This window comes from Dysidea avara, chromosome 1, assembly GCF_963678975.1.
Source record: "Dysidea avara chromosome 1, odDysAvar1.4, whole genome shotgun sequence".
In the NCBI taxonomy this organism is placed as follows: Eukaryota; Metazoa; Porifera; class Demospongiae; order Dictyoceratida; family Dysideidae; genus Dysidea; species Dysidea avara.
In genome coordinates, this window is record NC_089272.1 from 63148786 (window position 1) to 63170212 (window position 21427).

At 38.2% G+C, this 21427-nt stretch overlaps 3 protein-coding genes across 8 annotated transcripts; all 3 read left to right on the forward strand.

The window, feature by feature from the left end:
- The first annotated feature begins 4410 nt into the window (after positions 1–4410).
- LOC136251580 (uncharacterized) lies at positions 4411–5119 on the forward strand. Its single transcript, XM_066044046.1, has one exon. The coding sequence runs from the start codon at positions 4434–4436 to the stop codon at positions 5076–5078; it is 645 nt and encodes a 214-aa protein (XP_065900118.1). The 5' UTR covers positions 4411–4433; the 3' UTR covers positions 5079–5119.
- An 8101-nt stretch (positions 5120–13220) lies between these two features.
- On the forward strand, positions 13221–19259 carry LOC136240196 (uncharacterized). Of its 6 annotated transcripts, none has more exons than XM_066031121.1 (10): positions 13221–13533; positions 13567–13773; positions 13944–14015; positions 14560–14631; positions 14686–14757; positions 14806–14868; positions 14921–15234; positions 15428–15483; positions 19004–19125; positions 19174–19259. In XM_066031121.1, the coding sequence occupies exons 2-9, from the start codon at positions 13752–13754 to the stop codon at positions 19032–19034; spliced, it is 702 nt and encodes a 233-aa protein (XP_065887193.1). In that variant the 5' UTR covers positions 13221–13533; positions 13567–13751; the 3' UTR covers positions 19035–19125; positions 19174–19259. The 6 variants fall into 6 exon arrangements, with proteins under 6 accessions (XP_065887193.1, XP_065887187.1, XP_065887195.1 ...); XM_066031123.1 differs by adding an exon at positions 13823–13894 and having other exon boundaries at positions 13223–13773; XM_066031115.1 differs by having other exon boundaries at positions 13221–13773.
- A 65-nt stretch (positions 19260–19324) lies between these two features.
- On the forward strand, positions 19325–21173 carry LOC136240229 (uncharacterized). Its single transcript, XM_066031156.1, has 9 exons — positions 19325–19527; positions 19576–19647; positions 19700–19768; positions 19827–19868; positions 19924–19989; positions 20045–20083; positions 20137–20166; positions 20961–20987; positions 21041–21173. Exons 1-9 carry the CDS (start codon positions 19330–19332, stop codon positions 21095–21097), a joined length of 600 nt encoding a protein of 199 aa, XP_065887228.1. The 5' UTR covers positions 19325–19329; the 3' UTR covers positions 21098–21173.
- Positions 21174–21427: the final 254 nt, after the last annotated feature.

Consider the following 21427-nt stretch of genomic DNA (forward strand, 5'->3'; position numbering starts at 1 on the left):
AATGTTAACAGTTACCAGAAAATACATATACAGCAAGCTGCATATACAATACTTTACTTACAGTGAATTTTCTCAAGCAACATCTTGTGAGGCTCATAGTGTTTAGTGATAGACAGACATCCCAGGAACAGTTTAACACAGTCTTCTGACAACCGCAACACAATGTTACCAAGTTTCTGCTGTTTCTCATGTGTAGTCAGATGTGTAGTTGACAAATACTCTGCATCACCAGGAGAGACCAAGTGGTTAGAAATCATCATGGGTAAGATTAAATCAATATTGATTGTATTGTAAATATCATCAGCAAAGTTTTGAAGAGAATCTAAAGCAATACTTTATATGACACTTGTTACATCATACATGTAGTGATTCATGAATCACAATGCTGATAATGACATTTACATAAGGAGCAGCATTTTAATATTGTACATGTAAACATACAGTATGAAAAGTTACTATATGTTCACTTCACAGTAAATTATTGAAAACGCTGTTCATTACAATTAAGTCTAATCCATAATCATGCCTACTTATTAGTCTCGCGCGTCAGACGGTTTGTGTGGGGGGCGGAAAATTGTACTGGTAATGTCCTGGTGACGTACTCGAAACATTGCTGAACACCTTCCTCTACAATTCCACCATTTCACAAATCCGTAGTGAACCATAATCGTTCCTATATCAATGCTTTTAAGAGCCCTATACTAGGGAAACAAAGATCCTAAACCCATGGCGTTGTTAAACTTTCGAAAAAGTAATCTGTTGCCGAGATTCAATTCTTTATTACACTAAGAATTTGAATTATTAGTGTTTGTTTCGTCACAGAGTCCGCGAAGCGATCTGATTGGCTCTGCCAATATTCTGGCAGTGGTCCCGGAATGTGTGCAACAGTGACCAGACGGTTTATTTTCTGCCTCCACACAAACCGTCTGGCACGCGAGACTACCTACTTATTTGCTGAAGTGTAAAATTAATAGACAATTGTGCAATTGTAGACAATTGCCCGTTATTTTTTATAGGTTGTCATGTCACTGCACAAAAGTCAGAATGAATACTTACAAAAAGTAAGCACCTCCAGTAGTATGCACTCCAGCTATGAAATGAAGAAAACAGTGGACAAAAGAGCAATTGGAGAAATCCACAGAAGTTGAACAAGTTTCTAGTTGCTGGGAAGGATGTGATTCAAAGTGATTTAGACCCCATTCATATTGTTGAACTGTGTCATCCCTTCATTACCTATAGGGTCTGTTGTGGATTTCCACAGTGATGTGAATGCTGAGTTGACTGCTAGAAGTGTCTCATGCTGCAGCAGTGTTTGGAACTTTGCATATAGGTCTGTCTTTTGTGAAATTTCACTGTACACATTGACTAAGAACATTGTGTAGCAGGCTGCAGTAATGGGTGTTCTACTTTATGCTGTGGAAATGTGGCCTATGCACATATCAAGCTGAGATATTTACATTCATGGGAAGTTTTCCATCATCGTTGTTTGAAAAACATCTTGGGTATTTCTAGGGCCCAGCAAATTGCACAACACATTAGTAATGAGGAAGATGAGTTAGGATGGGCATACCGGTGTCATTAGCAGGCATTATTTCCAGTAGCAGGCTTCAGTAGTTGGGTCATCTAGCCAGAATGTGTAATCACTGTCTTCCTAAACAGATGCTAGTAGAGTGGTTGCCTCATTGCCATCCGCCACATGGGATACAACTTCATTGGAAGGATAAAAGTGAGACAAGATTTGAAGTATTTTCACATTAATGAAAGTAACTGGTATGTGGTAGTACAGATCAGTGGAGTCAGTTGTGTGCAACATCCCCTTCATTATCTGGATCACCAACAAATTGTGAGAAACAGTCAGTGGAAACTTCTTAACAGCAATCACTATTGCTGCAATGCTCCAACTTTGCTACATATTGTAAAAATCAGAAGATGCTTTACAGCACAAAACATTATCATATTAACTCTGTGTATTCCACAAGACCCTTTAGAAAGTTCCCGTCAATCCAATAACCAATCCTATCACCCCCAGTACACCTGCACCATCAAAGATCAGTTCTCAAGTGTAATGGTGAAAGTCCGACCATGCTCAGAGAGTTGAAAAAGGGAGAAAGTTAGAGAAAAAGCAAAGACACAATAAGAAAGGTGGCCTAAACATTATCAATAAAAAGACACAGTAAAGCTATGTACAAACAGGAGCTTATGAGCCGCCGAAGGCGGCGAAGGAGCATGAAATCACAATCCAAATTACGTCACATCATTTGAAATAAATTGGATACGACACACGTGAATATTATGTAATTGGTATGCGTCAAAATGCCCCAGCTGCTGTAGCTTAGGTGGAAGTGAAGACCAGTTCGAAATGCTAGAACCAGGGTGCCTTACCAGTGTCGGAGAGGAGTACGCTTCACCGTCGCCATGGGTCACTGCCAGTCGCCTCCCTGTACTTCTTCTGTGACGCCTTGGTGTTCCCTCATTGTTGAAGCGTGGCACGCTTTGGTGACAGTTCAGTCATGTGTACTTAGGCCTCCTCAACAATGAACATGGCCCGCTATGGCTGAGCTCGGGATACTACCGCCCCTTGATGTTTTGTCACACGCAATTCCGTATACGGCTTTCAATAATGAGATTTTAGTTTCCTTATAAGGAAACTAATCGGCAAACAATTTGGATTGTGATGGCACCCGGCAGGCAGCGTAAGTTTCATGTTCCTTCGCCGCCTTCGGCGGCTCATAAGCTCCTGGTACAAATAAACTGCTATACAGATTGCACAAAATATCCACCAGTGGAACTATAATGCTACCACTACTGGATCCAGTCCAATAATGTAAGTGTGACTACCACTATGACCATTGCAACTAACATGATACATACATCTGTTGATAGCAGTAGACAAGACAAGCTGATTTGTTTTATGATACTACACCTACACTATTTAATGTCTATTTTAACAAATTATGCACTTGTACATAATTATACACTGTACATACAATCACTCACTGAATGTGCTGTGATCTACAGATGGTAGAATACTAGGGCTTGTCAGTGATAAGGTACTGCCTGTATACAAAATAAAACATGAACATTCATAAAATAAATTTATCTCGAATTTTGTACAAAAAGGTACACATATTTAGCAAATTTTGTCCCAAATATTTGTAAGGATTGTCAGTTAAAAATATTTGTAATCAATACTCATGGCAGTGAGTCACACAGCCAAGAAAGTAAAAAGTTATGCCACAAATAAATTAGCACAAGCCACTACTGTGCATATTTAAATGTAGCAACAGTTTCACAATCCTCGCCACAATTCACACAAGCAAGAGTACATGATAAAAATAGGGAGGGAGAGTGTCTAACTGCCAATAGAGTTATTTCATCGTGTGAGCAATATCACGTAATTAACTCTGGTCGCCCCCACGTCCGCCATTACTGTGTACAAGCGTGAAATATTGAAATGGTGCTGTGTGCGATTTTTGGCTGCAATAATCGTTCAGAACAAGATAAGCACGTATCCTACTACAAGATACCATCTGTAATAACTCACACTAATGATGAACGTGATCGGGAGTTGTCTACAAAGAGAAGAGACGGTTTTCTTGCTGCCATTTCTAGGGAAGATTTAACAGTAGGGATGCTTGAAAGCGATTCGAAGACGGATTATAGAGTTTGTTCAAGACACTTTCAATCGGGCAAGCCAGCAAAGCTTTATGGTGTGACGAGCCTAGATTGGCTCCCTTCCATCAATCTAGGCCACTCAAAGCAACAGCAGTCAAACCAGCAGTTGGCAGGTAACAATGCCAGATATGAACGTACCAAAAAAAGAGCTGCTGAGCAACGAGCAAGGGAAGAAAATAACAGGATTGTTAGCCAACAGATGGAAGTCATTTGTTCATCAGAGATAGATTTAGTGGTTAGTGGGTTGATGCAGGAGATTGTCCAACAAACTATTGATGAAGTTACTACTATTGAATCATCTATTGTGAATGTTATGGACCATTTTATTGCTGACTTTGTAAATGAAGATTTAAGGAGAGTGTCTCAGGAAGCTTTTGAGCTAGAGATCTTACATCGAGTTGAAGGAAAGTGTGAATGCTCAGAAGAAATCAAAGCCTTAAAAGATGAGCTGAAATATTGCCATGCAACTATCGATGAACTATCAACAAAACTAAAGGAACACCTACCTCCCTTTTGTGAGGAGTCAGTGACGGATGATGAATTTGTGCTGTATTACACTGGACTTCCCAATGTAAAGGTGTTAAAAGCGATTTTTAAGCATATACTGAAAACAATGCCATTTGAAGGGATCAACAAGCTGACCCCTTTCCAGGAGTTTATGTGCACCTTGCAAAAGCTTAGGTCAAATACTCCTAGCTTATCAGTTTGGTGTATCCAAGGCTACTATATCAAGAGTTATTTCAAGGTGGTTAGTGCAGATGGATATTAGACTCCAAGACCTGATTATTTGGCCAGATCGAGAGAACTTACAAAAAACCATGCCGATTTGTTTCCAAGAAAGCTTCGGAAAAAAGGTTGCAGTTATCATTGACTGCTTTGAAGTTTTTATAGATAGACCATCCAATTTGAAAGCAAGAGCTTTGACGTGGTCAAATTATAAACACAGAAATACTGCAAAGGTACTGATTGGTATAACACCTCAAGGTACAGTGGCTTTTGTGTCAGATGCATGGGGAGACCGTGCTAGTGATAAACATATTACAGAGCATTGTGGGATTTTAAAGAAACTTTTACCTGGAGACATCATCCTTGCCGACAGAGGCTTTGATATAGCAGAATCTGTTGGCTTAATGCAGGCTAAACTGCATATACCTGCATTTACTAAAGGTAAAAGTCAGCTGTCTCCATTAGAAGTGGAGGAGACGAGGTCAATTGCCAATGTTAGAATACATGTAGAGAGGGTCATTGGTTTAGTACGGCAAAAATTTACAATATTACAGAGTACTTTGCCCATACAATTTGTGGCAACTAGGGAAGAGGATGACTGTCCACCTATTGATAGAATGATCCGTATATGCTGTGCTCTGACTAACTGTTGTGATTCTGTCGTACCTTTTGACTAGTTATTACTAACATTATATTCCATCAATTTGAAATTTAGCATATTGACAGTATTTCATTGCAATATTCTACGTATGTCATTGATTCATTAATTTTATTGTACATAAGATTTAGAATACAATAATGGTGATTGGTTAGAATACAATAATAGTGATACAAATTGGTGATACAGCGGTAATCTACTTCTTGGCTTTTTTCCTCAAGAACCTTGGTAAGATCCGGCAGTCAGGACAGTACCACTTAGCTTTACCTTTTGGTAGTTTAGTTAATTGGAGACAAGAAGTGTGAAACCATTCAATGGGACAGTCATGGTTATCACATGCAATCATCGTGCCTTCTTCAGGTCGATGGCAGTAACAATACGTCAGCTGATTAGTAAAACCTGAATCAGCACCCTCAAGGGTCACACTAGTACTGTTATCCGATGAAGTGCCAGAAGCTGAATCTGTAGTAACGGTCGTATCATTAGAAGTGGTGACAGTGGACCTGGTGTACCAGTTACCCATTAATTCTGGTAGCAGACAGGTCTTGAAAAACTGTTCTGATGCCACTTTGCACTCATTCCAGACACTGGTATCCTTAAAAATTTGCTCAATGTGCATGCCTGTTCCTTGGTCATCATCCATTGCAAATGTGCACACACAAAAATCAGCATAAGAAACATCACAAACATGAAGCTGGCATTGTACCTGATAATAGTAGGTATGGGTGTGGTCCAGAAACAGCTTCCCATTAACCTTTTTCAAGCAGAATTTATGGTCGTCAGATGCACTTTGTATATCTGTTCCTCGATGGCAATAAGGGCACTTGATTTCTAGAACACCCTTTCCATGGCAACTGCAATTAATAATGCCATCTGGTGATGCACTAATATGTGGCCATTTTGGATTTATCACTAAGCCACTGTCTGTCACAGATAACTCACTGTGCTTTACCTTACTTGCACTTAGATACATATCTCTTGCATCTTTCTCATGCTTGCAGCCCCATTTAGTAGCAGGATATGTAAAACTAAAAGCCTCTGGATAACAAATAGTTTTGATTAGTGACTGAGCCGGGTTTCCAGGATTCGTCCAACAAACAGCTTTCATCCGTGATGCTGTAATGCGGCCTGCCCTATATTTGAACCATGGCTTGGAACTGCTTTGAGATCATGTAGCTTGTTTAACCTTTGCTGCCATCTCTCCACTGATATCCAAAGTAACAGAGTCACACTGTGCTAACAATTCCAAATAGTTCATCTGTACATATTGTGGTTGTTTTAATGACGTTAAAGGTTGAGGAAAACCATCGCACATCAGCTTAGGTACATATGCAGCACAATGATCTGATGTTAAAGACAGAAAACCTGGCCTTGTTCCTCCACAACTCAACTCACCAAAGAGTAATGCCAGTTCAGTCTCAGTAGACCTCTTTCCTCGTGGTGCCACCTTTGGAACAGGTTGTTCATTATTATTGCCATCAATCATTTCATCGAGCTTTCTCTTCTTTCTTTTGGCTGATGTAAAATCTATTTCCTTAATTGGAAGGTACTCAACATTTTTTAAGTATGATGGAATTATCCACTGGAATTCTTCCTGTGTGCATGTTCTCGTGCCTTCCATTCTGGCTAATGCCTCCAAATAATAAAGAATGGCTGCAATATGACTGCATGCTTCTCCCAGTCCAGCCATGCAGTCACAGTGGGCACAACAAACTTCCCCAGATAATTTCAAAATAATCCAGCAACTCAGAGGCTTCTCATTCATCCTTTGTGAGTGACAGACCTACAAGCATTATACATCAACTTATAGAGCCTATAAATGCATAGCACAGAAACTTACTCTGCCAGTAGTGTGATATTTACCAGCTATCTCCATCGTAGAGACGTCTTTAATCCAACCAGACACGAATTGGTTGTATGCTTCCAGGCCTTTACGTGCTTTAAATTGCTCGGATGTCATATAACTAGTCTTGAGTACCAGATAAGACACCAAATCACACGAGTCGACCGGCACAACTCCACGAAATGGCTCCCCACCAACAATCTTCCCGAATGGATCATTCCCATTAATTAACTCAATCTTCGATTTATAACGTCTCTTGTCTTCTTCGAGCAATCCTTCAAAATACGAAGACATTTGAGGCACCATTGTCAGTGACGAAGAAGTCGACATAGCAGATTCACAGAACACCTGTACACAGTAATGGCTGACGCGGGGGCGACCTGACTTAATCACGTGATAATGCTCACGTGATGAAATAACTCTATACAGCCTGTACAAAATCACTGAGTATTATTGAATAGACAATGATCTTTGAACAAATTAACACTTTTACTGATGATAGAGATCTGTTGATAGGTGTTGAGTGCTGTTGATAAGTGTTGAAGCTTTTGTTCTACCAATGTGTGGATACTCTATACTACGCAGTGATTTTGTCCTAGTTAGACACTCTCCCTCCCTATTTTTATTATGTACTCTTGACACAAGGTATATCATTTTCAACACCTCAGCACACGGATGTACAACAAGCTTGCAGCTTGATATCAGACACAAACAACACTTATATATATCCATTCACCTAATAATGAGGCATCTAGAAACTAGAGCAATTCTTTTTTTGCCTTGTGTGCCCAGCTATTAGCCATCATATCTTCACACCTGAATCTATAGTATGAAGCCATATGAATACACTCTCTGTTGCTTGTGCGTCAAGTCTCGGATTTTAATGAAACTTGCTATGTTTGTAATACCTGTGGTGCTTATCACGCATGCAAATTTTAAGCTCTATACTACCCATAGTTTCTGATTTATGACCACAAATATTTCATGAAATATTGGTCCGTCTCTAGTTTAAAAATCGACTGTAACTTCACACTTTGTAAATATTTTTGAACACAATTTTCACTGATGGACGACTGTTGATTGACCTTTCCAGTGATGCTTAAATTATGGGATATCTACTTAATTATGGTTCTAAAGTACTTTATCGAAAACTTTAATCCTCTACATTTCAACAAATGCTGCTTGAAATTCTTAATGATTGAGTCATGGTCTATGTTTGATAATTTTTTTTTGTGGTGGGACCACAATGGGCTCAAGAGGTATATATCAATAACCACTTGCAACAAAGCCATACCAAATTTGTCTTACAGAGTGAAGGTGTCTAGGTACAGTGCAACCTGTATTAGTGACCACCTGTATTGAAAGACTATCTATGTGTTGCAGTTAATTTATACTTCTATAATTAGATATTAATGTTTAGCACCACCGTTTAAAACTAGACCAATAGTAAGTTCTATCCCCTGAGTTACAAGGTAATTTAAAGGGAGTCGGTTTTCATTGCCAACTCTACCATTGGGTGTGGTTTCCATGTAGATCCACATGCAATCCGCCCATTTTCATACTTCGGCCGGGGAATCTTTCATTAAACACACACTTCAGGTGGTGACAAAGTATGGTGTAGTAAATGTTTTCCAAGTTTGTTTTGTATGAACTGATGAAATGGCACACACCATTCACATAGTTCATATTACTTGGTGCCTTATGGCACCTATGGGTTAAAACACATGCTATATACTTGAGTATGTGAAAACCCTCTAACTGAATTACAAGTACTTACACACACAAAAACAATTTGGCCAAAATTTTGATCAGTTTATAATTACAGTGGAACCTCAGTTATCCAAACTCTTTGGGACCAGGGGTGATCCATAAGTCTGAAAAGAGCGTATCTCTGAAACTGTGTATAAATAACCTTTAAAAGTTTTTTTTTTTTTAAATACCAGCATTTTCAACTGCCCTAATAGAACAGCCACTACTCTAATAGAGCAGTCATTTCCTTAGTTTAGTTAACTGAGAATCTGGATAAGTGGGTCCAGATAACTGAGGTTCCTCTGTATGGTTATTTACCTTGTACTAGGATCAGATTATTTATCTGTGAGGTTGTTCTTGCAACATCCACATCTATAAAAGTGTAATAAGACTCATTATACTTTGAAATGACATTATGCAGAATATATATCTTTCACTACATGCCCTTGCTTGTATACACAATTGCTATTGGAATAGCAAATAGTAAACTACACTTGTACTGTAAATCAGGAAATTTTGGACACTATAATGTTTTTTTTTTGTGGATTGTTACATCCAATAAAACTTAACACATGAAACTTTTAAATGTTCCTGGTGACACATGATGCATACACAGTACTTGTAAAGCTATCTGGTGAGTAAATTAGGAGCTTATAAGCACCTGTGTAAATAAACCTTGTCAACCCAAAGTATGCAAAGCAATTGTCTCATTGAAGATGCAGTACACATGGCTATATCAACTGTCCCCTTCAAGCACGTGCAGATACATAAGATGTTCTCCTAATCTCCTAATTCAAGTTGCGGTTACCAGCAGGCCAATTTATTTTGTTGTACGTAGTTAGTGACAGCATCACAGTTCTACACAACACATGCAATTTTCCACTGTAAAAAAATTTTGGGTGGATTTTTTTAGTTTACAACAACTGTTAGTGACCACATCCATCACCAATGGTGAAGCATAATTGTGAATGCTGCTGAAGAAGCTGTAGCAGAATTATTGCCTTATAAGGAGTTGTTTACAACAGCTGTACTTCAACAAGATCATGAAGCAGCTGCTACATCTTGTTTTCATGTAAACTGCAGCTGCCAATCTTGTTCAAACGTGATAAATTCAATTGCAAATGGGACAAATTCTACTGCAAAAGCGACGAACTATACTGAAAACGAGACAAAGTCAATTCCAAAGGTGACAAATTTAATTGCAAAAACCTGTAATATGTTAAGCAATGATTGTAACATCATCAAATGATAGTGTGTTGTGCAGCCAAGGAAGCCAATGCATCTCGGCATGTGAAAGACAAGTGTGTATATTACAGGAACCAAGAAAACACGCTTTTTATATGCCTACTTAAGTAACGTTTAACATGAATAGTCTATTTTTCTGTGAAACATTCGTCAGGATAGCAGATTTTCCATGCCACATTTGAGCAAAATCAGTCCAGCTGTTTTTGAAATACATGTCTTCAAAGTTCATCTTGTATTTTTCTTCCTCTCCTTCCATCAATGTTTCTTTTTGCACCACTTACAAAAATTTCCATGAATTCTTTTAAAATTTGAGGGAATAAAGAGCACATTTATTACTTTACAATATTGTGTACTTCAATAACAAAAATCATCTTTACAGAATAGCATTAGCCCATCTAACATCAAATACAGCATTAAAAGCAAGAAAACACTTACAGGTGGACAGGTACAGAATTATTTTTTTTGAATCACAGAAACTCGAATTTTCATCTGCCAGCCTTCCTGCCTGACTCCAGTCCCAAGACTAGAGACCAAGCGCATGGCCACCATTTTTTTTGTCACAATAACCAACTCACCAGTGGCATGTGCCTTTTTGGGATTCTGATGAGTGTGTGCCCTCTGTTGCTTTTATCTTCAATCATGCTGGTCGCCATCTTCTTAATGCAATGAAATCATATCAAGATGTTAATATTCCATATCAACACCTTGAGCAGCATATTTAAATGTCACAAAATTAATTAAAGCGCTTATGCTTGGTAGATACCCAGTACACCTGTAACTTCATGATAGGTTTGATACCATACCCATTATCGATCTTTGTAGATAAGTACAGAGACTACACCTCTTAGCAAAATCTATTTACTTCATCACAATGACCACATCCTTTATTATTGGTCTAGCTGTATTTATAATGCTAGCACCATGAAAATATGAAATGGTGACACGTCCCCCTAGGTGATTACTACATATAGTCTACTACAGCAGTCACCCTAATAGAACAGTCACATGTGTATACATCGTTCTATGCTATACAAAAAATCCAAGCAAACTAGTGTATTTAAATTAGAAATCCAAGTGTTAAAAAGTAGTGAAACATGGTATTACAGCATATATACATGTAGCTCAGTGGGAAAATCCTACTTTGCAATAGACTGAACAAAATAATTGTTATAACATGCCATTGTAGGGATTTTTCCACCAAGCTATGCTGTACTACCACTATTCATCTCTTGTTTTACTACTTAATATTGCTTGGATTCCTATTTCATTTTTAAAATAATTTTTAATTAACTAAGGAGATAGACATGAAGCAAAACAAACATGTGAAACAAGTGTAACGAAGATACTCTAATAGAACAGTCATCCAGAAGCAAAAAAAAATGTGAATGAAAAATGTTGAAAAAATGCTCCACACCTATAAGCATGTCAGTTGCTCACCTCACTCAATTTTTACTATATTAATGGAAGTTTTAGTTCAATACACCAGAATATAATTTCATAAATCTATCCATGGAAGCTAGAGAATTCTAGTGTGTTGTATTGAAAGTGCTCAGAATAAATGTACACTATATTAGAATACTACAATATATTCATACTCAAATAGACTATTTTATACCAAACACACATAGGAGTCATGCAATTGAGATATTCTAATAAAGCAATGGCTTTGCTGCGATTTATTGTCATGTCTACTGGCTAAACTGCTTATACAAACTGATTACTGTCAAGGTACAAAACTTCAGTAGTACAATAGAAACCTGAGTAAATATCAATGAGTTATAATGTGAAAACCAAACATACAGTACATGCATGTACCAAGTGCACTTCGAGATTCCTCATAGAGCAGTCATATATGTACGTACATGCAATATATATGAAGTAAAATAATGAAAATGAATTTCACAATAGTACATATGTCTCTTAAAACCTATTTCTTCTGTTTACCTGAAGAGAAATTAGAGACAAAAGCGAGGATAAAAGCCAGCATATACAAATACAAAAAAAAAATATATCTGATACAAGCTTAACTGTGAAAAAGGGTGTGGCCTTCCAAAAACAAGCTAGTATAAAAGTAGTTAATTATTTATTTGTGTATAACCACACCTTCCTTGCCATGTCCTGTGGTCCTGTTTGGTTGCATGTGTTCGAGAATTACCTTCTTTTAAAGTTTTTGGTGTTCATTTTTTGGTACACATTCCATATCATTTATCAATAATGGTACACAATTATGTGACATAAATCACTGCAATGGTATTAATATGCAATGCCACAAATTAAGTAACAGTATAATATCATATTGCTGCCATTTCTTGGCCACCACCTTTGATATCACATCTTTTCATACTAGTCTACTTTTGGAAGGCCAAACTTTTTCACAGCTTAGCTGTTTTGTATTAGACACTATATATTACCATTTCTGCCATCTTCCTCTGTTGGATGTGGTTGATGAATGGTTGAATCTGTATAAATTGAAATACTACTGTACATAATTCAAAATTATCTTTTGCATGAACAGAATAGCTAGTTTACGTAACTAGTACAAATACCTTTCTAAAAGAAATTTTGCAAAACAAAGATTAATTCACTCTGTACAGAAGTACAACTGTACATTATAATTTACACATGTACATATGCATTATAACAATAAGTGTTTTCCTTATAGACTGCACTTTGATTGTTCATATGATACAGACTGCATTACTTTGTGTGAGTTACAAATACGATACCAGTATGCACATATAATAAGTACGTAGCTCAGAACCATTGCACAGTTTACTGCTTTAGAACTCAGTATCAACCGTTCTATACATATGTAATTGGCAGTGTGAGGGATAAAATAACTGAGAGTTGTGATGCCAATTAGAGAAATCTCTGAGGCCTGTAGCCAAACCCACATCATATGAAATGGACTGGCAACCATGCATGAATGCTATACGTAAGAGCTTTTAAGAGTTTTTGATGTTTGAAAGGCCCACTGACTATTACAATTTGAAGTTTACACAATAAGAAGTCTTTCCATACAAGTGTTTACTATAAAAATGACAGTTTAAAATGACAGCGTTCAATTTTTAGCAATGATGAAGATTAATGTCTAAGAAACAAGTTTATTAATCAATATGATTATTTAGGGCCATGGAGGTTTTGGGTTTGCACTTTTCACATACATATTAACCAGAAGCCAGCCTCATAGCACCTTCAGGCAGCTTTGCTTGGGTAGAATGAAGCTCAAGGTGTCGCCAAAAATGCTTCCAATAACACAGCGAAACTCACTAATAGTTACGAGTTGACACGATTTCCGTACTTGAAACCTGCCATTTCTCGAGATGAGCTAGACGTACGGATACGAAATAAATTTCATGATACATTGGATACGCCAATCGTATAAGAATCCGTAACTATTGCGGTTTGACACGATAATAAAATGGCCGAGACGACTTTGTCTTCACAAAGCCTAGGAGTCAAGCGAAATAGAAAGCGACAGTTTTGTGATCACTGCCACAAAGAAGTGTCCAAGTCTACGTATTATCGGCACAAGTTAATGCATACAGAAGACTCGGATCTCGAGGAGGACGCAAGTAGGGAACTTCTGGAATTCCCCGAAAATGGAAACGAAGAGGACTTTGTTGAGATATCTAACGTGAGTTATGCGTGAGCGTGAAATTGGTTGTAGAAAGAAAATTGGAGAGGGATTACACGAAATAAGCGCCATCAAAGAAAATTTATACAACTTGAGTTGTTTGAACCGCTAAAACAGCCAGCTGTACAGTCCAACCAGCTCGGCAACTGGCTAGTCCTAGAGAGTGGAATCAGAAATCCCAGTGGTCAATTCTTCGAGCATTTTGATTAATTAACACAATGACCCATTACAATACTCGAGGTAAGAAGTCAGCACACATAATTTCTACATATCACTACTTCATATACAGGTATGGATGCCAACCGTGGCACACCTCAGGGTTCAGGTCGGACCATTCAATCATGAACTCCACAAGGCCGAGGTAAGAAGTCAGCACATGTAATTTCTACATATCACTACTTCATATACAGGTATGGATGCCAACCGTGGCACACCTCAGGGTTCAGGTCGGACCATTCAATCACAGACTCCACAAGGCCGAGGTAAGAAGTCAGCACACATAATTTCTACATATCACTACTTCATATACAGGTATGGATGCCAACCGTGGCACACCTCAGGGTTCAGGTCGGACCATTCAATCACAGACTCCACAAGGCCAAGGTAAGAAGTCAGCACACATGATTTCTACATATCACTACTTCATGTACAGGTATGGATGCCAACCGTGGCACACCTCAGGATCCAGGTCGGACCGTTCAATCATGGACTCCACAAGGCCGAGGTAAGCAGTCAGCACACATAATTTCTGCATAATATTATCACTACTTCATATACAGGTATGGATGCCAACCGTGGCACACCTCAGGATCCAGATCGGACCAGTCAATCACGGACTCCACAAGGCCAAGGTAAGAAGTCAGCACACATAATTTCTACACAATATTATCACTACTTATATCTAGGTATGGATGCCAACCGTGGTACACCTCAGGGACCAGATCACAGATTTCAATCACAGACTCCACAAGGCCGAGGTAAGAAGTCAGCACATGTAATTTCTACACATCACTACTTCATATACAGGTATGGATGCCAACTGTGGCACACCTCAGGATCCAGGTCAGACCATTCAATCACGGACTCCACAAGGCCGAGGTAAGAAGTCAGCACACATAATTTCTACACAATATTATCACTACTTATATCTAGGTATGGATGCCAACCGTGGCACACCTCAGGGACCAGATCACAGCTTTCAATCACAGACTCCACAAGGCCGAGGTGAGAAGTCGCAGACATATTTTCTGCATATCACTACTTCTCCAATAGATATGGATGCCAACCGTGGCACACCTCGAAGATTAGAGCAACGAATTACTTCAAGGACTCGAGGTGAGAAGGCAACAGGCCAAATTTATTCTGTGTGTTACTTGGGTACCACTAGGTGTGGATAATAGGAACAGTCATTTGGTTGGATTCTATGCGAGATCTAGACAAGAGCAGCATAGTGAACCTGTGACCTCAGCAATTGAGGGGAAACTTGACCAGATGGCTGCTATGATGCAAAGTCAGCAGGAAGCACTATCAAAGTTTGCCATGGACAATCAGGCATTGAGGATGACCGTAGAAGCCTTAAAAGAAGAAGTTGGGTCAATGAGAGAAGAGATAGCAAACTTACAGTCTGCCGGTCAGGAAGGTACCACACCAGATGAAGCACTTGCTAGCTCTAATGATGAACGTCTCGATACCAATTTGAGTGTAAGTACTACAGTATTCATTAACAGTTAATATTAGAGAAGCTTTTATGTAAGTGCTTAGGTATTAGTTGCTGCATCTTACTTGATTGCATCGCCATGTGCAGGTGGATTAATAAACTTTCATTTGTTTATTTACCTTGTGTTGGATTGATACTTCTGCAACCGTTATCATGGCTAACTGATCATATTTGTAGGGAGATGTTAAGAAGCTATATGAAGAATTCGATGTTGATTTTGATTTAGAAGAAAGGTACAAAATAGCAAATGACAACAAATATTGATGTAATTAAACCAGGCGCGTGCCTGGTTTACTGAACTTGTTTCCCGAAAAACGTGTGTGTGTACCTATGTACCTATGTATGTTTGTCTGTACGCACCCACGTGAGCAAACCATTAGCTCAGTGGTAAAAACAGCTTATCCACAACAAGTTAAGGCTAAACAAAGCCTTTAGTGAACCACCGCACTGGTGAGCTTTGGCTTGAAGGTGGTTTCTTTTCCGAGGTTTAAAACCGGCGCAGCGACTCTCCACAGGCTTCGAGATTGGCTTTCCTAGTGGGCTGTTCAGGTGTTCTACAACTGAAAAACGCCGTAGTAGGCCTCGTAGGCTCCCAGTAGATGCGTATCTCGCCGTTCTAAAAGTGGGCGTGACCCATACTTACACAACGAAAATGAAGAGCAGCCCGGAGGCTTTGCTGCGAGAATTTTCAAAGAATAATATAATAGATAGACTATAAAACAGTTGAGAAGATACTTTTGTGCGTAATGTGTCGTTTAGAGTGGTTTATTACAATTATGCTTCCTTAGCAACACTTAGAAACATATTTCGGGAAATAGTTGTATTTCATGAATTACAAAATACTAAATTACAATGAAGTGCATGCGTAACTGTGTCTTAGTTCTGTCTTTTACAGCATGTAAAATTAACTTTGTATAATAGTATAGCATTGGTGAATGGTGATTAAGTTCAAGTAGAGCAACACAGTGGCGCCTGGTTTTTAGAAGTAGCACAACATCAACTTGTTCACCTAGTCATAAGGTTTAATTCTTCATTGGATAAATACCTCTCAGCAATGATGATATAATAATCACCTTGGCTCTGCCTCGGTGATCATCACATCATTCTTTTGGGATTGTTTATCTACTGAAGAATGCTATCACTGAATGTCTTACCTATACTAGCAAGCTGGGAGTACTTAAACAACCCATGACACTGAACAGGCTTGCATTACACCTTTGTTGTTATGTTACCAACTGCACCATAATAATGCATAATCACCAAGTATAACAATTCTTGTAAGTCTAGCTAGCTACGGTCTATTGATACTGATATGTTCAGCTTCTACTGATATGTTCAGCTTCGGTCATAATGTTGACAAGCAAACTTACAAGGCAGAGGAGCTTGGAAGTGATTAAGGTGGTGATAAAATAATGACACTCACTAGAAGCCATAGTAAATACTTATGACATAACATGACTTATTCTAAACAAAAAATTTTTAGGAGCTAGTCATAATTACACTAGCAAAGCAAATATTACACTAGCATAGCAAATATTACACTAGCAAAGTGTAGACCCTGCCATAAGTATCTAGGATTGTCTTAGACTCCCGTTCAAGCTGTACATGCATGTGATTTAATATTCTTGTTCTGTAAATGGCACCAGCAGTTTTATGTTGGAAAGAAACTTTGTCATATCATAAGGTTGATACCTGACATGGCTTGCACCGTGGTGACTTTAGTCTGTCAGCCCTACGCTACTTAATTGCATGAATAAATTGGAAGTCACTGGAGAGCAGAGCAAAATTGCATCACAAGGAAAACTAATAGCGGCTTTAGTAGAAGGACTGTTATGATTTTTCTATGGCTGACAGAAAAGGGGGAAAATTTTGTAGTCATATCTCAGCTAATGGAGATATCAGGATCTAACCCACAGGTATGGTTTTTAGAGTATGTATTTTTAGAGTATGTAGAAGCGATTTTTGAGTGGTTTTCATAGCTACCTCTATTGTAGGCTACTTTATGCTTTGATATCTTCATTCTTGGCTGAGATTTCAAAATTATCGGCCATAGAAGAGTCATCAAAGTTTACCTGCTAATGTGTAGCCATTTTTGTTTGTGACATAATTTTGGATTATAGGCTCATTCATGACCATTTAATTAGGGTTTGAGAGATTATAATCATAGAAGATGGTGTACACTAATAAATTGGGGCAGGTAATGTTGAGTGATAGCTGGTATTAGCTAGTACAGCAAAGAGAACTTAAATTTTAGTGGCAAAGTTATGGTGAAGTGCATTTGAAATAGTGCTGAAATAATTATTCAATAATTTGCTACTAGCATTATTCGATTCGTTAAAGACTGCCCTTCAAATCACTGAGCATTGTTCTATTGTTGTCTTGTGTTTGTGATTATATGAGGTGAAGAGCATATAAAGCCAGATCGGATTCGGTAGATTTCAAATTTCACTTTTCTGCAACTCTGCTATTGCATTTTGCCGTATTCTGTGTTTTCAATAATTATTCTACTTAATCATCTTCCTCAACTGTTAGTCATCCATCTCTAAGCAAATAAAAAAAAATATGAAGGTTAAATCCTGCTTTAGCTTTCACCTGTTAATAGAAAGGTGTCTGCAATAAATTAGGGCTATTAACTTAGAGCGATAGTTGATATTAGCTAGTACAGCAGAAAGAACTGAAGTTTTTGTACCTAACTGCACTTTAAGCACCACGTGACGTGGAGCATTTATTAGAATACACATGGTGTGTGTGTGTGTGTGTGTGTGTGTGTGTGTGTGTGTGTGTGTGTGTGTGTGTGTGTGTGTGTGTGTGTGTGTGTGTGTGTGTGTGTGTGTGTGTGTGTGTGTGCCAATAGTTTAAAAAGAGCCCCGGTAACAAGGTATTAGTTTGTTTGCATAACTACTGTAAGTTATTTGCTACTAGAAACTTATTTAATGATGGTTGAAAATGTAGGAAATGTGGTAAGTCTTTACTCTTAGTATGTATTGCAAATATGGATCTGGTACCGATACCAGTAATATAGGCAGTGATACTACGTAATGTCAGTATTGGTACTTTCCTACTTTAGAGTGATTCTATTTCAAGATCGTCCTGAGAATTGCTGAGCATAGTTTTAGTGTTGTCTCATCTTCGCCTTGTAGGGATATTCAAAGTTTTGCTTATTCTGTAATTCTGCCGTTCCATTATTCCATATTTTGCCTTTTCTCACCTAATTGTTCATTGTCAGTGACTCAAGTCGTCTTTTCATTGCACTTGAGAACTGCAGAATTTTGGCTCAAATATTTCAAAAGAAATTTACAGTGACCAGCACTGAAGTTTTAAAATAAATCATCTTCCTCTATAATTCAAGGTTGTTTTAAGTAAATTCTGCATCGTGATTTTCTGAATGATTGGGGTTATAATTATGATTGACCAGCCAACATTTTGGCTGCATTGAAGTAAGAGCAATGTCACCAGGTGATATTTGTACCTTCATGAGACTACACCTAATTGAGACTACGGTACGCATAGTATGCTTTAAAGTTTTGTCGCTAATGAGGTACTTAGACCCTTTATTTACATATTACTAAATTGGTCAGCTTTTAGCAACTCCTGCTGTATATACTTTAAAAATTGATGGAACATGTACATATAGTTTTTTTTGTTAAAAATCCGGGATTTGCAAGGCATACTGGTATATATTGTTTGAGTCATGTAACGTAGTACACATTACATATTTTATTTACATATATAGATGTTGGTTATTAATATTAGAGGCAGTTCATCATTACTACGAATCCCGTAGACGAAAGCTAGTTACTGATGTGAGGCCTGACAGGGTGGCTATTAAAGAAGCCAATGACAGGAACACCAAAGTGAGGAGCAGGCAGAAAGCGGTTAGTTTTCTTTGGGCGCATCAATAAATTTCAATATTGTGGAAACAGTTGTATGATCGTCGCAAGAAGCTATGCGCGACGAAAGAAGAAAAGAAAAGATGGAGAGAAATCATACCAGCCTATATGACTGAAGAGAGTGGTGACGGTGAAGGCTATTACAGAACACATTCACCATCGTGGTGATCTACTGGTTAGTTACATTACATGAATGGTATTTCTTACAACAAGGCTGATTTTATGGTCTCCCTGATAGAACTAGAAGACTTCATTCAAGAGCTGGATCAAAGGTGGACAGTGAAAAGTGTATTGAAGAAGCCCAGAGTAGTGTCTACTCCACTAGTGTGTGAGGCCCCGAGGGGAGCTCCAGCTTGGGCAGTGAGAGCACGGTCAATAAGTCCTACTGTGTGTTAACTTATAATTAGTATAGTGTAACAGATGATACATTTTTAGGTAACAACTGCTTATCATGATGCACCACAAAATGGTCACCAGTTGCAATCCTCCTATACTGAAGTGGAACAGGTGTGTACACAGCTAAGCTGTATCATTTGTGAATTTATTTTGACCACTACAGGTTGAAGATCCAGCTGTTGCTAGTGGTGGTACAGGTCATGATCAGATGCACGCAGCTTATGATTCTGAGGTACGTACTACGTATGACATAGCAAATACCTCTTCTGATGGCTATTATCTATTTTCAGAGCCTCACACACTATCCTCAGCCGCAAGATGATTATTCAGATGTATGTGTGTACAGTATAAAAGTTCATCTGTTTAGTTTAGCTGCACATTGCAAAGGGCTATTCACCTTCACTGTACTATGCTCGCAACATACAGCCTCCACAAGACCAGTACTATCTTCAGGTAAATTAACCTACAAAATCTTCCGTGTGATGTACCTTAACTGGTTGTATTACAGTTCAGTCAACGACCAGATAACAATGATCATTGCATTAACGTAAGTGTCAAAGTGTCGATTAGGCTTACATTTACATATTATTGATTTTGTAGCACTATGAAGAATCATTGCCATCACAGCAGGTGAGTTGTTTGTGTATAATTTGTCATTACTGTAAATAATAAGCATTGCATACTGAATATTGGGTTATTTCAATGGGATTGCTTTATACACTACCATCATGTTAACTTTTGAGAAGAAAGTTTGTTGATTGATACTTTGGCAATACAACAGCAAATCTAGGGCGTTTTGCTTGAAATGTTAAGATTGAGTTTGTGTGGTAAAAGCTTGGCTACATCCATACATTATTGATATGTGACCAAAAGCACAGCTAGTTTTGCAATTTTCTGAAACTTTTTATAATAACTTCTTGGTTATATATAGAGAAAAACCGATGGCCTGGGATGTCCAAAGTTTTAGCCTTGGTTTTAGAAAACAGCATTAGAGTGGAATAATGAATTTGTACATGTCTACAGTATGTGAAAAATAAGCCACAGAAGGTAACGTTGTGTAATCCATCATAACTCATGAAGGAATTGAAGCAAGCCGCTATGACTTGGCTCCTTTCTTCCTTATGAAATTGAACACCTAGTAAGGTGTAGTGGCTGGGCATCCTGCATGGTATTGGAAACCTTACAACTATGAAGGCAGTTGATAGCCCACAAATATGCATCATAAGTTGGCCTATGGGACGTGCCTTGTACAAGTGTAGCCACAACCGTGTTGTTAATCCTTATTGTAGTACCTTTGTAACCATTTTCCACTTATGCTAGCGGTTTGGGTGAATTTAGCAGTAGCTTGAAAGAAACATCCAGCCCGCTATTTGAGACATTGTACAAAATTATATGTATATGCTAAATTATTTATTTTTCCTTAAGGTCAGTATGCTACACCTTCAAATCTTGTAAGTAAATTTTTTGCTGTTGAAATAAGTGGTTATTTGGTGCATATTTCTAGGTACACCAAGTTGATTTGGCTGATCCGGTGGATGCCATATTTGAAGATTCAGACTAACATTTTATTTCTTTTTAATGCACGGAAAATGTAATATTTAGTATACGGAAAATTTAATATACCCATACGGAAAATGGCTAGTTTTACGGGATCTAGTTTTACTGGGACGAAGTTCAGCATGCTTTGATACTACCGCGACAGTGTTGCTGGGTGTTAATAGAGGACTGCTGATACGGCAAAGGATGCTTTGATACTACCATGACGGAGGTACTGGGTGTTGATAGAGAGCTACTGTTACGGTGCCGGACAGAATTCCGTCTCCAAGAAATGGTCCCACGACGAAGCAAGACGACTGATGATACGAAATCTGATACGAACGCTGTATCCACT